Source organism: Protopterus annectens, chromosome 2.part1 (genome assembly GCF_019279795.1).
Source record: "Protopterus annectens isolate FY-2018-M chromosome 2.part1, PAN1.0, whole genome shotgun sequence".
Taxonomy (NCBI): domain Eukaryota; kingdom Metazoa; phylum Chordata; order Ceratodontiformes; family Protopteridae; genus Protopterus; species Protopterus annectens.
This window is the reverse complement of record NC_056729.1, coordinates 30111305-30129605: the sequence shown is the minus strand read 5'-3', so window position 1 is coordinate 30129605 and position 18301 is coordinate 30111305. Positions and strand designations below refer to the sequence as shown.

Genomic DNA, 18301 nt, shown 5'->3' with positions numbered 1-18301 from the left:
TAGCTGTAAAGTATACCTTTAAATCAGATCATTCTAAACCAGCTTGTTCTTTGGGAGGGATCAACTTATCCCACTTAACTCTTGACCTCTTCCCCCTCAAATAAATTCCTTCAACTTTTTAATACTGTCCACAATTTCTCATCTGGTTGATAAAACTATGCCTGTCCTCGAATATTAAACTAATTGAATCAAGAGCTTCCAGTTTTTAGCTTTTTGTATTATCTTTTTAGTCTCTTTCCACTTATCTTTACTGGTCACAACAGAATCTTTTCCATCTTATCATGTCCTCATAAATATGATTAGCACTGAACCAATTTGTATATAGTAGTACATAGTTCACTGCTATAGCCTTTGTTTTATCTACATTAATTTTATATCCTGAAAATACTTGAAACTGTCTCAAAGTATTCCAAACATTGAAATATCCTTTTCTGGATCTTTCAATAACAAAATAATATAATCTGCAAATAAAGCTTCTTGATTACCATACCATTTATAGTCCTGAATTTGTGAGCCCTGTATTTTCATTGCCCATTGGCTCTAAATATAATGCAAATAACCAAAGGGAAAGAGGACACCCTTGCCTTGTTCCTCTGTTCACACACAGCTTATTGGAGAAAAACCCTCACACTTAAATCCCTGCATTCATCCCTTCATATATCCTCCCAGTTAACTCTATTATTATATCAAGGAATGGAAATGCTACCATTGCCCTACTCTTAAAATTCCAGCTGACTCTACTGAATGCTTTTTCTTTGCCAACCCACAATCAATAACAGTGTTTTATTTTTACATTCAGCTTCCCTCTAGATTATCACTGTTCTAATAATGTTATCAAATGTTTGCCTCCTCTACTCAAAACCACATTGATCCATATCTACCAGTTTTGGCAACACCTTTGCCATTCTCTTAGCTACTATAGGCAAGCACTTTATAACCATGGTTTAAAACTGAAATGGGTCTATACGAAGTTGGGTATGAAAAGTATTTACACTCTTTGGTAATACAACCAGCACTGCTTTTTTCCAAGATGCTAACATTCCCCCTTTTAAAATTATGTTAAAATCCTCATCCCAACTTCCAACCTTCCACAGGAATACCATCTGCTCTTCCCTGTTAATTGATTATACATCTCCATCTTTATCGCATCTCTTCCTATCTTACCCATCAATTGTCAAGCCTCATCTTCCGTTAACCTTGCTGTGAAAAACTGAAAGGCTGCCAGCCCAACCACATAGAATCTTGTAAATAATTCTATGTGATTTATAAATATTAATATAATCGACAGGCTGGTTTTACAAATGTAAAAGAGAACTATATGTTATGATTAAACTATATGTTGTACTAAGCTTCAAAAATGTAACCAGAGTTAATTGCTAGATTTTACATGTATAACGTCTTTTATTGCTCTGGCTTCCTGCAGGTGCACATTACAAAAAGATATATTAAACTCTGAGTTTCTGTTAGCCTGGGAAATTAAACCAGAGAAGTGTCAAGAATGATGTAATCTAAAATGAGTCAGCAGTGATGTATTATCAATTTAAGACTTTCTCAGAGAGTGAGAGAATCACAGCATTTTGCATTTGTCTTCAGAGCTGGCAACGTCACCAGCACTTTGCCTTGTGTTGTTGTGTCTTTCGGCTTTTCCCGGTTAGGGGTCACCACAGCGGAACTCCGGTCCGCTAATGATTGGGAGTAGATTTTTACATGCTGAGTTGCCAGCTCTGATGCACAACCTTCAACGAAGGTATGCCCATTCACGCATGTCTCCACACAGAAGACGCTTTAGCTGAGAATCGAACAGGACGTCTTACTGTGAGGCGACAACGCTACCGCAGCATCACCACCGCAGTTTGCCTTGTAAGTAGAATATTTATTTAGATCAGTGTCTTCTCTTAAGCTCTAGAGTACATTACATGTATATAGTGATACTATCCAAGCCACGCCAATAAGCCTTGCTGTTCGTCATACTTACTAAGTGGACAATAACAACATTGCATAGTAAAACTGGACATCCTTTGGTAAGGGCCTTATTAGTAGCCGATATTAGTGGTTGGTGGCAATGATTTCTTATAGCCTGGGCACAGAAGGGGACATAGCTGGAGAACCTGTGCCAGCCTTCCCCAGGAGTGTCTGTGTATTTGTATATAACTCATATCTCAAAGTGTGTGTGTATCAGCTACTTGGGCAGGGACATGAAGCACTGGTTGGACACAGAGGGTGATGAAGGTTTTACCTTGACCACTAGGCTGAGACCTGTAACCTATAGCTGTACCAGTGGGTAGTCGTATTGGGGATCTGGACAGAAAGGGAGAAACCAGCCCTGGACTGACTGTGATCTCTGTGTGCTCTTAAGGGAAATTGTACTTTACTGTGTGTGTACTTGTTATCCTTCCCAATGTGGATGCCCCTCACTGGTGTTAGTGGTGAGGATTGAAGCTCCTTGATTACTGGGTCAGTGCACGGGCATCACACTTGCCATAATTAAGGATTCCATAAATATTTACATTTGCGCCTTTTCTTGGCTTCCACATCCCCTGCGGATGAAATCTCAAGAGCACCTCTCTTCCAAACTTCATAAAATGGCTCACAATCCCTAGCAGTGCATATTTCTACATTCTCCAACAATAGCATATGTTAACGTATTGAAACTATTACACACCATTCTCTGCACCATCCTTTTTAGAAACCATGTTACACATTGGGCTAACACAACACTGGTTATAAAAGGCACTCTTTACTATTTCTTCCTTTCTAGGTGTAAAACATCTGACTTCCCTTCATTTATTGCTAATCTCACCTGCTTTGGATATAATCTAACAATGATCTGTTTCAGAAAATGTCCTTACCCTGGCAGCCCCCCCCCCCCCCCAAAAAAAAAACAAAAAACCCTTAGCTCATGTCATTGTACTAATTTTTGCTCAAATTTTTGCTCTATCTTCCAAAAACCGGAGAGTACAGAATGACAAATATCATAGCTATAGACTTATTTTCTTTCAGAAAATTTGTACAAATTCAAAATATCTTTTCTATCAAGTTTGTAAGTCAATAATATCAATATTTAAAAAAATGTCCCTGATTTGGGGCTTTTGTCCCCAAGTTTGATGACAAGATGTAGACAGCCATGAAAAAACTACATATATAACCAGCCAAAATATCAATTAGCAGTAAAAAGATACAATTTAACCCCAATTAGGCCACAGGTTATGCTGAGATTTAATCATATTGGTAAGGGGATTTGGACCCTGAGGCTGTATCGTTTGGTCCAAACAATGTCTGGATAGTCAACAAAGATAAGTGGCAAGAGATGTACACAGTGACAATGATTAGTGTAATAATCTAAATAATTTTAGTGCAATAATCTAGATGTTTTTTAACTATTAGCAAACTAGATGTATAAAGTAAATGTACAAAAATAATAACCGTTGTTAAAACAAAGCATATTACAGCAGAATTATAATTAAGATTCATTTCAAAAGCAAATAAGCAGAAAGAGCAAAGTTTCCAGGAGGAATACATCTAATCCTGTGGCACAGATGGCTGTACACCACTAGAAGACCCAGGTTCGACTAGCAACATGGGTGCTGGAGGGAATGGGAGGAGGGATGATGAGACTGCGCCGGTGATGCTAGTTCAGCTGTCTAGGGTGAATAGAGGCTACCTAGGCTCACTGCAATAGTAACATTAACATCCTGGCAATCTTAGCTCTGTGAATGGTAGAGCTCTTGGTCCAGAGGATGGACATGAGCAAAAGCATGTATGCACCTCCTAAAGGCAGTCACTGCTGACCTTGTAAGGCTGCTGCGGAGTGGTAGGGTTTAGGACACACTCGCCACAGCAGCATGATCTGGGGAGATAATAAAACATGAAAACAAAATAAAATTTAGGGGGAATCAAGGTTTGGATAATATCACTAACAAGAAAAGCAGGGACACTGCACACACCTGTTAGCTATAACAGCAAAATTGTACACCAGATGATTAAGAATGACAGAAATTTCAAAAGAATGGAGAATGGCTGTAATTACTTCTATCAGTAAAAGGCAGAGGAGATTCACAAATTACATACCACCTTAAGACCAAAGTACAGTTGTGTACACTTACCATAAATGTAGATGTTCGAGTGTATTTACTGTTGCAGTCATCACATTTGGGTTATCTGCTTGCAGTAGCTCTCAGTCGGCCTGATTAACAAAGTCTTGGGTCCTGCGTCGGTTGCTGTCCCTTCTTCTATGACATCAGGTCATCAGGGGTATAAAACATGCAGCCAATGCCATTACATCAATTTTTCTTACCCCAGATGCCAGGTGCCCCCCTAATGGGAAGCAATTAAATCTATAAATATACAAGGTTATACCTCCAACAAAAAAGCAAATACACCAAAAAGCTTTTGAGCATAGTAAAGTAGAGTAGAGGTATAGCCAAAAGAAGAAAGGGGGCTGGAGGGAGGGTAACCAGGACTGCAACAGTGAATACACTTGAACATCTACATTTATGGTAAGTGTAAATAACTGTACTATGTTCTTTGTGTTTCACTGTTGTAGTCATCACATTTGGGTAGATTCCCAAAGCTAAGGATGGGAGGAGGAATTTAGATAGCATTAGGACCAGCTATAAGGCCCTGCAAGACTGCAGTGGCAAGGCCAGCTCGGGATTTAGAGAAAATTGGCAGATGGTAATGCTTGGTGAAAGTATGTACTGAACTGCAGGTAGCAGCTTCTAGGATGTCGCTGGTAGGGATGCCTCTGAGAAAGGCTGTAGAGGTAGATGCAGCCCTGGTTGAGTGGGGTCTAATCCCCTGTGGGATAGATTTTCCATGATGTTTGTAGCAGAAATGAATGCAGTGGCCTATCCATTTGGAAATGGTTTGCTTTGAAATAGCCTTCCCCTCTGCCCCTGCAGCAAATGCCACCAGCAGTTGGTCAGATTTCCTTTGAGGTTTAGTCCTGTCCAAGTAGAATCTAAGTTGTCTGTGCACGTGTAAGGAGTGCAGTATCCATTCCCCTTTGTTTTGTGGGTTAGAAAAGAAGGTTGGCAAATGAATGGACTGATTAAGGGCCACACTGGATACCACCTTGGGCATGAAGGAGGGATTGGTCCTGATGGACACTTTGTCCACATGAAAGATGATGAAAGGCTCCACTGCCATGAAGGCCTGTAATTCAGATAGCCTTCTTTCTGAAGTGATTGCTAAAAGGAAAGCTGTTTTCCAAGAGAAGAATTTTAAATCCACAGTGGCAACTGGCTCGAAAGGAGGAAGGGTGAACTTTTCCAATACAAAGTTAAGGTCCCAGGCTGGAGTTGGGACTCTCCTGGGTGGTCATAGATTTTTGGCCCCTCTGAGGAACTGCTTAAGCAGTGGATGAGAGAAAAGGGGAGGTTCTGTGTTATAATGAGCTGAAATGGCTGAGGCATGAATTTTGATGGAGGAGAAAGGCAGGCCCTTGTGAAGCATCTCAGTTAAGTATTGTAAAATCTGAGGTAAATTGGGCACTGCTGTGCTCATCCCTTGAGATTGGTTCCAGGCACAGGCTCTTTTCCATTTTTCAGCTTAAGATTTTCTAGTACTAGGCCTCCTTGCCTCTAAAATGATATCTATCACTGGTTTACTGAGGGATGGTAAAGGAAAGAGTAGGTAATTAGCCAGGCTGCTAGGTTCAGTGTATGAAGCTCAGGGTGCAGAATCTGGTTCTCCTGCTGAGACAATAGGGTAGGAATCTGAGGCAGGTGCCATGGGGCCAACAGTGACACACTGCGCAAGAGGAGGTACCAGTGTTGGTGTGGCCAGTCTGGTGCAATCAAAATTGTCCTTGATTTGTCTTGTTTGATCTTTAGTAGTACTTTGGAGAGCAGAGGCAGAGAAGGAAAGGCATAAACTGATAGGTTTTTCCAGCTGAAGGACACAGCATCCACTTTCCAAGCTTGTTTGTGGGGAGTCCTTGTGCAAATTTTGTCCAACTGATAGCTCTGGGAGGAGGCAAACAGGTCTATATCTGGGCTCCCCCATTTGCTTGTCAACATGTTGAAAATCCTTGGTTCCAATTTCCACTGTGTGGGTCCATGAGGTTTCTGCTTAGTTCGTCTGCCAGTGTAATTAGTTTTCCTGTCAGGAATTGAGCTTGTAGATGCACTTGGTAGCTCAGGGCTGTGTTCCACAATGCCATGGCTAGTCTGCATAGGGGGTAAGAATGTGTACCCCTCTGCTTGTTTATGTACCACATAACAGTGGTATTTGTCCATCTTTACCATTAATTGTCCTGGAAGAATGTGGTCCTTGAAGGCTGTCAGAGCATGCTGTACAGCTAATATTTCTTTTTGATTGATATGCAAGTGCATTTGACTTGGGTTTCATTTGCCCTGAATGCATTTCCCTGCCAGGTGAGACCCCATGCATAATCTGATGCATCTGTTGTTAGGGTTTGGGCAGCAGGGGGTGGTGTGAATGGTAGTCCCTTGTTTTGGTGGCAGGCCTCTGCCCAGCAAAGAAACTCTAGGCATAGGCAAGGTATGATAGGAATCATTGCTTCTAAATCCTGAGAATGTTGACACCATAGGCTTTTTAGATACCATTGTAGTTTCCTCATATGCAGTCTTGCATATGGAATCAGAAGAATGCAGGAGGCCATGAAACCCAAGGTTTGTAGTATTTGCCTTACAGATAGCAGGGTTTTTGTGGCCACTTGTTTGAAGTAGATTGTCAAATGAATTTGTTTCTCTGGCATGAGGAAAGCCATCTGGGAAGTTGTATTCAAGCTTGCTCCCAGGAATATGATTTGTTGACAGGGTACCAGGTGTGATTTCTTTTCATTTATGGTGTACCCCAGACAAGTTAGCACCCTTTGTACAAAGGCTAGATGATTCAAAAGTATGTCCTGGCTTTCTGCCTGAATTAAACAATTGTCCAGGTATGGGTATATTTGAATAATTCTTTGCCTGCAAAATGCGATGACTGGGACTAGGCACTTTGTGAATACCCTGGGCGCAGTAGATAAGCCAAAGGGCAGTGCAGAGAACTGGTAGTGATTGTAGCCTGCTTTGAAACATAGGTATCTTCTGCAAGATTCCCTGATTGGGATGTGCAGGTATGCTTCCTTTAAATCAATTGTTACCATCCAGGCATCTTTTCCTAGCATAGGAAATAACTGGTGAAAAGTCAGCGTCTTGAATTTTGGAATCACCAAAAAGGTGTTTAGAGTAGACAGGTCCAGAATAGGACATCATGAATTGTCTTTTCTGGGTACCAGGAAAAGTCTTGAGTAGAAACCTTGTCCTTTTTCCTCTTCTGGTACAGTTTGAATAGCCTTTACGTTTAAATGAGAGAGTATTTGCTTTTGAGCCTCTGCCCACTGATTTGGGGGTAGATCTGGCCAACCTTTTGGCATTGGTAATGTGTGGAAGTGAAACCTGTATCCTTGGGACACTATATTTAAAACCCATTTGTCCTGGGTAATGAGTTCTCAGTTTTTGGCCTGCAGACCAATCTTTCCCCCTAAAGGAGCATTCAGATGAGAAGTGCTTGGAAGTTTTAAAATCAAGTCATTGAGACAGCTTTCCATAGCGGGGAGTCTTACTACTGCCAGATTTGTAAGTGGAAGCCCCCCACTGCTTAGTCTTGTGCGTACCTGGGACTGAAACCTGGGATTTCTGTTGTGTCTGGGTTTGGATTGAAAAGGCCTGGAAGGAGCCGGAAAGGACCAATTCTTAGAGGGCCAATGCCTACTAAATCTTGGAGGCTGAACTTGTAAGACATCTTTAACAATTTGCATAGATTTAGCTTTATCTTCCATCTTTTTAAGAACTTCCTCAGCTTTGTTGCCAAACAGGTGGTCCTGATTTAAAGGAGCATCCAACAGTTTAGCTTTAACATGATCAGGCAAAGATTGCTCCTTAAGCCAAGCATGCCTTCTGAGTACAGACCCAGTGACAGCAGCCCTGCAAGAGGCCTCTAAAGAATCAAACCCACATTGCAAAGTATGTTTTCCAAACTGTTCAGCAGAATGCATTAAATCCTGTAATTCCTTATTTTCAGCACAGTCAGGAATCAACATAATTTTCTGTTTATGCAATCCAGTAATATGTTGTTGATACTTTAACATATGAAACTGACAGTTTAAGGCCCTAATGGCCAAGGTTGCAGAAGTGTAAACCTTCTTACCCCATCTATCCAGTGCCCTGGAGTTTCTATCAGAAGGGGTAGGGTTTTTGGCAGTAGAGGCCTTAATGTCCTTGGGTCCCTGTGAAATAGTCTCTGGATCCGCAATAGGATTTTTAAAAAGGAACTTGTGAGAATCGGAACCCTGTAATATCTGTCAGGTTTTCTGGGAGCAGGAGGCAAAGAATCAGGGGCTAAACTAGATTCCAAAAAGGCATCATCAACAATGTCTAGTACAGGAGGTATAGCTAAAGGCCTAAGCTGAGGCAAGAGTAAGAAATCCCTAAGCCTCTTTTTCGAATCAGTAAAATCCTGGCTTTCCCAGTGGAAATGCTCCCTTAGAGCGTGCAAGATTTCACCAAAAGAAAAATCCTCTGGAGGGGAAGCAGAGGGAATAGAGTCCTCTGCATCAGAATCCTCATAAGTAGATAAGGGTAAATCCAGATCATCAGAAGAATCAGAAAAATCAGAATCCTGGTCAGAAGATTGATAAACAATTTCAGTCCTAGGTCTCTTAGAAGAGGGTGGTTGGCTTCCCCTGATTAAAGTTATAAAATCTTCAGCCATTCTTATCATTTGTTTTTTAGGCATAGAGGCTTGAGCATGCGGCCTGGGCATCGGTTTTCTAGGCATGGTTCGAGGTTTAGGCCTTAAAGAAGAAGGAGGCATCGGTTTAATGTGCAAGTCCGTAGGCCTGAATACACCTTCAGAAGCCGGTGCCTGCACAGCGGCTCCGGACCCATCCAAGGTAGAGACATCCGCAGGTTCCACAGTTGAAGCATCTCATGGCATACCGGACTCTGAATGGGTCTCAGTAAAGGCCTGTGAATCAGAAGTAGCGGGTATCAGGGGCTGCGAAAGTGCTTCACTGACTACCGATGAAGTGTCATCAGCAGCTTTGGACCTAGGCGGCCTGTCTCTGTATTTATCTTTGTTTTTTTTCGGAATTCCGGTAGTTGGATGGCTTACCGATGACATTTCTGCATAATTAAACCAAGAACCAAAATATTTGGAGGCAAAAATATACCGACGATGGATAGTGCGTTGATTAAATAAAGCACAAAACCGACAGCAAGGTACGCTGTGGTCAGGGCCTAGGTAAGGAATACAGTACGAATGAAAATCTTTGTGAGGTATTTGTTTTCCACAAGAAATGCAATTATTAACTTTTACTGACATCGGTACAGAGCAAGAAAAAGTTTCCCCAAAGGGGTACTTAGCTTTAGTTGAAGACTTCGGTTCTGAAACTTGAAAATGAAAATTTCTGGAGTCGGCCGACCGGAACTTGCGAACTGCTTCTGCTTCGGGCACCGCACGGCAAGAAAGACTGATGTAATGGCGTCGGCTGCATGTTTTATACCCCTGACTACATGAAGTCATGGAAGAAGGAACAGCAACCGACACAGTACCCAAGACTTTGTTAATCAGGCCGAGTGAGGGCTACTGCAAGCAGATAACCCAAATGTGATGACTGCAACAGTGAAACACGAAGAACATCTGGTCTGTTAAACACAATTTCAAATATGTGTGAACAATGCCTTGTGGCTTCTCTGTGGGCTGATTTGAAAAGATGGAGCAGTATAGAGTACTCTCAGTATATCTATAAGAAAGGGACACTAACCTTGATGGTGATGGCATCCTGTCAGTTCATCACTACTAAATTACTATGCACTGCTGTCAAAGGACATGAGCTGGGATCCATCTGCAATAATTTTACGTACGTTTTGGATAAGGTGAACCATCACACACTAACTGATAAACTGAAAAGAATGGTAATAAACAGCTTCATAACAACATGGACACAGGGATCATTACAGAACAGAAAATAGCAGGTCAGAGTCTGCAAGGAACTCAAAAGCCTAAAGGCTCAGATAAAAGATTTCCCAGGACAACCCCACCCCCACACACAGGGTTCCTTCAAAATAAAATCTTAGTGACTGGAATGGGGTATGGACAGCTAGATAATGAAAAATGCAGGGAATTTACCACTTAGGGAGGTGATCATTTACCTTGTAAGGACATACTGACATGCGCTTTGGAAAAATGACTCTAGAATTAATGCATGTGTCTTCAAGTTTATAAAATGTAAGGAGTTCTGTGTTATTTTCCCTCTTTAACATATTTAACATTGAACATGCCAGCTGCTCTGTATGGGTCCTGTGCAAACAGAGAGAAAGAGACAGAAAGAAATAAAGAACTTAACATATCTAAAGCAGATATATCATAACAAACTGGACAAATAAAACCTTTACTAAATTAGTGGGCTCAGTATATCCTAACTAAAATGTAGAATCACAAAGTGAAATCTTATACTGGGTTATAAATCACATCATAAGTCATCTTTATGTTACTGTAAGAAAATAATTAAGGACCTTCAGAATAAAATTAGATTATAGGTTCAAAACAACCTATGAAAATTAGACCACAGATTTAGAAAAGACAAAAAGTGCTACAGTGAGAAAACAGTGAAATTATGGCACACAAAAATCTACAATAAGAGAAATTTCTTCAATGGAATAATTTAAAATAGATTTGACAACTATGTGATGATGGGTACATATTTCCATTACAGACTGCTCAACTGAAATGTGGAAGTTCATTCTTGTTTCTATGCAACACTGGATTTCCACTTTGGTAGTGAGCATTCAGGAAGCATACAAGAGTTTGAAAAGGTGGTCAAAGGAATGACTATGGAGGAAATGGATTTGAGAGCATAATTAACTTTAGGTTAAATCATGCAATGCTAAATGGCATTATCCAAAATCAGCAGAATGCTGACATGCACAGCTCAAGGAAATGATTTCAGACACACTGAAGTCATTCTCACATAAAGCAGTGGTAAAATGTAATATCCATAGTACTATTCTCTGTTCCGACTGACACATGGAATACAAGAAATCAGGCCAGTAAAAAATGCAGTAGATAATTATTAAAACAGTGAAAGCACTGGAGACACTGAGTTATGAAAACATGTCAGACTTAGCACTTATATATAGAAAGGAAAAGAAAAAAAAATGGGAGAGGGATATGATATGAATACGTCGCTTTGCCAGGGGAAAGATGGAAAAAAGAGTTGAAAAGAAAAGGAAGGATGGGGGGAGTTGACATGGATAACAGCAAGTAAATGAGCAGTTCATGTAAGCTTAAAGGAGATTATATTTCAGAAAAAGAGTTTGAGACCCTGTAATTCACTGCCTGAAGAAGGGATAAACTGAATGCCAAAAGAAGGGTTCAAGGAAGCCCAGGAGTTACAGCTGAAAGGATCGAGCAAGGGTATTATAAAAGGCATCTGTTTTGAAGTTAGATGCAGCATGCCATCAGACTAAACATCTCAGACATCTTATTCCATTACCCTTTTCATATAACTTTAGGTGCATTGCAGGGAAATTAGGGATAACCCATCAAAGCAGGATTTGGTGAAAACAAAATCAAGTTCACAGAAAGATGACAATGTGTGTGCATGCACCTTTAAGAAGCCATCCAAGGGCTTGCACAAGTGTATAAGTACTGAGCACATGTGAGCCTGACTGCCATATTGTAGTAAGCTGTTGAGATGCAAGCATGTATGTATGAGAGGTTTGTCTGTTAATCAGTTTGTTTATATTTTACGATGCTGCTATCTATCCTGATGTGTTTCTATGTATTAAAGCATCTAAACAAAATACCCTGCCTGCTTGTCATCTATGTTAGGGGACGAGCGACATATGAGCCTAGAACACATCTCACCAAAACATTAAACAACTTTCATTGCCAAAGGAGAATTATCTCCCATGTAGGAGGATTTGCTCCACACCAGCATCTTTTATTACCAATGAAATACACAGTTCACGGAACTGTGGTCCCACAAACTATCCTACTCCCTTAAGCAATTGCAAAAGCCATGGATTGACAGCCAAAGCAAAATGCCTTCTTACAGTAATTAAACTGGCATGCCATGTCAATGTTCTTTCAGTCACTAAAACCATCAGAAAGTCTACCAATCCATGGACTTGCACTCATGTAGCTTGCTGCTGCTTTGTTTCCCACTCTGGACTCTATTCAGGCTGCTACCTTCCAAACTGCAAAAGTCTTAAAGATCTTACTTCAGTCATCCATAGGGTCTCAACCCAACTCTTAAATACTTGCCAAAACATGTTGCTCCTTCAGATAATTCAAGCTTTAGAGCAGGGAACTAGACTAACTTTATGAATAGCACCATATTTTTTGTATCCTGCACTGTTTATAAATTCTTATAGGTGAGCAGTTTGTCCAATCTTTCCTCCAGCAAGTGAGACCAACTTGTAGCACTCTCAAGTAACATAAGCACCGAGGCTACTACTGTTCTATACTGTTTTTAGACAGTGACTGCAGGCACCGGGGTATTATAAACACAACTGAAGATAAGCTTTTAGTACACTTGGCTGCACTTTCATTTAGGCCTAACTCTGCTTACCTCTGACTAGCCTTTTATATCTGCATTACCCTTGTACAAAGCCATTCTGACCTCACTTCCTCTACCAAACAATTTTCCAGAATTTAACCGTAGTCCTTCCTAAAAAGATATATTACAGAACCAAATTATGTGATCCTCTTTTGTCTATCAGTTGTCATTATTAGACTTTAGTCATTAATTAACCTGGCCCACGTTTCCTTCATACTCTGCATGCCACATCCCATCACATTACACTTAAATAACTAATGCATTCCTTCTACAAATCCTTCAAAAATATGCATGTATCCCAACCCATGATCCCAGCTGCCTCCATACATCCTAATCTTGGCCCACCACCAAAGAAACCACATGCTCAGGTTCACTGGATGGTTCTTGGTGTACAACTCAGGGTATAGAACTAGCAAATCATTACTCCTTCACCAAAAACTTCATTTGGTGCAATATGTTCAATCTCTGTCTGGGTGTGTCCTGAAATGTCTATAGAAATTTTCGAATGGTTAAACATATGCATCTCTGTTCAGGAGTAGTGCATTCTACATTAGACCGTCTCACTGATTTTGACAAATACAGTTCAAATATAGTTCCAAAACACTGAGTGTAATACAGTTTTTCAGCTCTCAGTTCTATTTAGAGTAGGCAAAACCAAACTAACAAAAGTATAAATATGTTCTATTTCTGCAACATAAGACCTAAGCACATTATGAATTCTGTTTAACACAGAAGTTTACAACTTTTAAGAGAACCAAATACATCATAAAAAAACTTTCACATTAAAAAATAACTCACATTAAATGTCAAGATACAGCTGCTCCATACATTTAAAGATAGGAGCATAAGCTATGGAAACTTTTTTTTATCTAAATGTCCCAGTATCATTCACTAAAACTGGCATTAAAATAAAACAAGAATGAATGTTACCAGAGAACAAATGCTCCTGAAACTGACGCAGAAAATGTGATAAAATAACGAAAAGGACAGGAGCAAACCAAAGCTGTATAAGGCAGTCCTCCTAAGCAAAGTAACAAGTTTCGATGCAGCAAATCCAAAAGAACGGCAAAACGGAATATAGATAATAAAATCGATTTATTCTTAGAACAAGGTGGCTAGCACTTTCACCCAAGAGGGCTTCTTCAGACCAAATACATCTTGCTTAAAAAGCACTGGAATATATCCACATACTAAGTCAATCACACTGACATCTCATCCTGTCCATTGAAAGCTTATATAACAACTATATATGTAAAATCATTGCCTAATTCAATAATTCATCTTCAAGTGGTCAAATGTAAATACACACAGGACATCAATAATATCAGAGATATTTTCTATAAAAACTGGGGAGTACTTGCGGTGGACCCTAATCTTAAGGAGGTTGTAGGTGAGATACCTCAATTTTATATAGGAATAGGATAAATCTACATAGATTATTATGTTATCCCAAGGACACTAACAGTAATGCAAGAGATTATTCACAAGGTGGCACTATGCCATGTAATAGCTGTCATTTTTGTGTTTTTTTAGATAGTAATACTAACTTCATACAACCTGTTACATCTAAATGTTTCCAATGTAAGGTTAGAGCAAGTTGCCAATGAGAACACGTTGTATATTTAGCTAGGTGCACAGTATGCATCGCATTTTATGTTGGTAAGACGGACAGATGACTAAGAGAAAGAATCAGAGAACATGTCTATAATATACATATTAAATCTACTAAGAATACACTTTCTAAACATGTCCTTCACACCAATGAACAGCACAGTTTTAGATTTTTAGTGCTGCAGGTTAATACATCTAGTCTGAGAGGTGGAGATATCAGGAACTTTACTGAGAGATGTGAATTAAAGTGGATCATTAGGTTGAGGGTCGATCAAAAACCGGGCTTAAATGATAAAATATCCATCAGACTTGTGTTAAAAACAGGAAGTTTATTATTAGATGATTATGACTATCTTTATAATATAAATATTAGTATTTATTTTATGATGAATTTTGTGTGACTTCAGTATAGTTTATGATGAGTTTTCACAAGGGCATTTTTTGACACAATTCTGTATGAAATAATATTTTTATAACTGATATATTCTTTATAATTAATATATTTTTATAACCCATTTTTACAACTTATTTTTATACTGTTTAAATTTGACCACTTGAAGATGAATTATTGAATTAGGCAATGATTTTACATATATAGTTGTTATATAAGCTTTCAATGGACAGGATGAGATGTCAGTGTGATTGACTTAGTATGTGTATATATTCCAGTGCTTTTTAAGCAAGATGTATTTGGTCTGAAGAAGCCCTCTTGGGTGAAAGCGCTAGCCACCTTGTTCTAAGAATAAATCGATTTTATTATCTACAGTCCGTTTTGCCGTTCTTTTGGATTTGCTGCATCGAAGCTTGTTACTTTGCTTAGGAGGACTGCCTTATACAGCTTTGGTTTTGCTCCTGTGCTTTTCGTTATTTTATGACATTAAAATATGTCAAAACCATTTTGGAGATAATACCTTTCATGGACAAGAGGCAAAACAGCCCTTGACAATTAGCAAAAAGGACATGAACTTCTACATTATGGTCAAAAGTAAAGGCGTTAAAGAAAACGCTTGGATTGAAAATGTGTCAGCCTACAAACTGCAAAAAAGACAAGATATTAGTAGAAGGGAACCTATTTGCTGACTTAACCATTGACAAATACAGTATTGGCAATTTTTAACAAAGCTTTCTTCATAGTCACTGTAATTTTTGTATGATATTTACTTTGTGCAATCTGAGTTAGAAGTTAAACTGAAAAGTAAAGAACTGAAGTAAAATGGAGCAGACTTACTGATCTTGTAGCCTCTAGCTGCAGGCCACATTTAATTAGGTTGGATTCATAAGCTTCTCTCCTCCTCTAAAAATAAAAAGATATTTTCTTGTTACCAGTAGCATATTAAAATAGGCTAAAATTTCAAATGCAGTAATAATATCAACTGTTTTGTTAATCACATATTATATAGGCTTGTCTACATTCTGTACTAGGTTTCCCTAATGCACAATTGCTCAAAATTACAACTAATTTAACAGAAGGCTGACAAATGTCTACTAGTTTCATTCTGTTAGGAGTTCCCAAAAAAAGAAATTATGTACTTACCATAATGTTCCATCTAAGTTTTTGCTTTTCATTTGTCTTCAGCCTATGGGACTCTGATCCGAGGTCAGATCTAATTCAGCCGTATATACCAGCAATGGAGCCAAAATCTGAGCTCCTCCCCTACCCATAATGTCCCGCTCTCTCTCCTCCCCTCAGATCAAGTTTGCTGCAGGACAGCACACACAACCCACAGCAGAGTACCTTAACCCCTAAACATTGAAGGGGTACACACACCAGACTCAAACCCAGGACCAAGAAGAAGATAAGCTTGTGCCTGCATCTGTCCAGTCCACAACACAAGCCCAAAATCAGGGAAAAGGAGGGAGGGATGGTTGAAGACAAATGAAAGCAACAACTCAGACAGAACATTATGGTAAGTACATAACTTCTTTATCTGAAGTTGTTGTTTTCACTTGGTCTTCAACCTATATGATAGAGTCCCTAGCTACAATAACCTTGGGAGGCCCTCATGAAACGATATTGTGCAGCACGGCAGAGCTGATGGAAACCCTGCTTCTGGACAGAATGTCCAATTTGTAATGGGAAATAAAAATATGCAAACAAGACCAAGTGCCAGTTGAGCAAATGTCATCAATAGGGACCCTGGACCCAAAGGCCACAGAAGTAGACACTGACCTGGTGGAATGTGCCCAGACAGGGCCAGGTACAGCCATTCCTTTAGTGTGGTAAACCGAAAAGATGCAACTGAAAATCCAATGCGCAAGGGTGACCTTAGAAATGGACTTTCCTAAATGGGGCTTTGAAAAAGATACAAAAGTTGATCACACTGTTGTAAATTTTTGGTTCTAGCCAAAGAAAAATGCAACTGTCTATGGATGTCAAGCAAATGCAATTTGTATTCCCCTTTGTTCTGATAACTTGGAAAGAAAACTGGCAAATTAATCACGTGGTTTGTGTTAGCTTCAGGCTCCACCTTCAGCATAAAAGAAGGGTTGGTACAAAAAGTCACTCTGTCCTTATGGAAGACAAGATAAAGAGGCTTAATTGACAACACCTGCAATACAGAGACCAGCTTGGCAGAATTGATAGCCACCAAGAACACCATCTTCCAAGAAAGAAACTGTAAATCTACAGTGCCAGCTGGTTCAAAAGGAGAAGAAACCAGGGCCTGCAGAACAAAGTAAGATCCCAAGGAGGCATGGGGGTCCTTGACTGGTGGCCTAAGGAGGAAAGTTCCCTTCAAAAAAGCCTTGTAGAGTTTAGAAGAAGCCAGGAGGCAAAATTCTCACCCACATGGAAATTTGAGAAGGCTGCCAATTGAACTTTAATCGTAGAAAAACTAGCTTCATTGTAGAAGGTATGGGTTAAAACATCCAAAAATGACAGGAACAGGAGCTGTAAAAGGAACCCACTTATGCTGTGATGCCCAAATGGAAAAATGTTTCCATTTACTGGAGCTAGTAGAGGCCTTATAATCCCCAACCAAAATCTTTTCAACTGGTGAAGAAAGCCCTGGACTTCTCACCATCAAAGGAACTGGAGCAGCCACGCGGTGAGCTTCAGGCTAAGTCCTGGTGTGGAACCCCTGACAGGTGTGAGAAGAGATCCGGAACCAAATCCAGAGTCCAGGCTGGACACACCAGACGAGACCAAAGAGTGGGGAACTAAACTTGGTGAGGCCAGAAGGGAACAATCAGAATGACTTTGCTCTTCAATCACTGTGCTTCCTGAAGAAACTTGAGGATCAGAGGAAGGGGGGGTAAGCATAAAGTAGACTGGAGGGTCAAGCATGAACTAGAAGAGGGACAGGGTGAAAAACTCGCTGCACTTAGCATTGGAAGGAGAGGCAGAAAGATCGCAGCAAGGATGACCCTATTTCTGAAAGATCATGTCCGCCACTTAAGAATTCAGAGACCACTTATAAGGCATTAGAATGGTTCTGCTGAGCCTGTCCACTTCCCTGGAATGTGCGTTGCCACCAGGAAACAACTGGAAGAGATTGCCTACTCCCACAATCTCATGGCCTTGTGGCATAGGGGATAAGATCTGGTCCCCTCCTGTTTGTTGATAAACCAAACAGACATGTTGTCCGTCTGGATGCCAACTGTCACGGTAGGAAGAAAAGTTTGAAAGTCTTGCAATGCCAGAAGCACTGGTCTCATCTCCAGGACATTGATATACAGACTGGTCTCTAAGGGGAACCACGTGCCTTGGACCATCCGTCCCATGCAATGCCCCCTAACTGAGTTGGGAGGCCTCTGTGGTCACTGTGATTGAGGGGAAATGAAGATCAAATGGCCGGTCCAGAAGGAGGTTCGGGGACTGGAGCCACCACCAAAGAGACTCCCGAAAAACCCGAGATAACCGAACCGGGTATAAAAGATGAAGGTCAGGTAGGGACCACTGCACCACTAATGTCCACTGCAGAATCCTCATGTGTAGGTCCACAGTTGGCAGTAGAGATATCACGGCCGCCATGGACCCAACACCAAAAGAATCATCCCTGCTGGGGGGCAGGGAGTTTGTAATATAAACCTCACATGTTGCTGAAGTGAATGTATCCTGTATGGAGATAGAAACACCCTGCTCTGCACTGTGTCCAACTGGGCACCTATAAAATCTAA

The 18301-nt window shown here is 40.3% G+C and overlaps 1 protein-coding gene across 1 annotated transcript in view; it reads right to left on the bottom strand.

The window, feature by feature from the left end:
- Positions 1–18301, bottom strand: part of ANO6 (anoctamin 6) — a 1522803-nt gene that overhangs the window by 736522 nt on the left and 767980 nt on the right. Inside the window, exon 4 of the mRNA XM_044061996.1 lies at positions 15411–15476. Within this exon, the coding sequence (XP_043917931.1) occupies positions 15411–15476 (66 nt within the window). The remainder of the gene's footprint in view (positions 1–15410; positions 15477–18301) is intronic.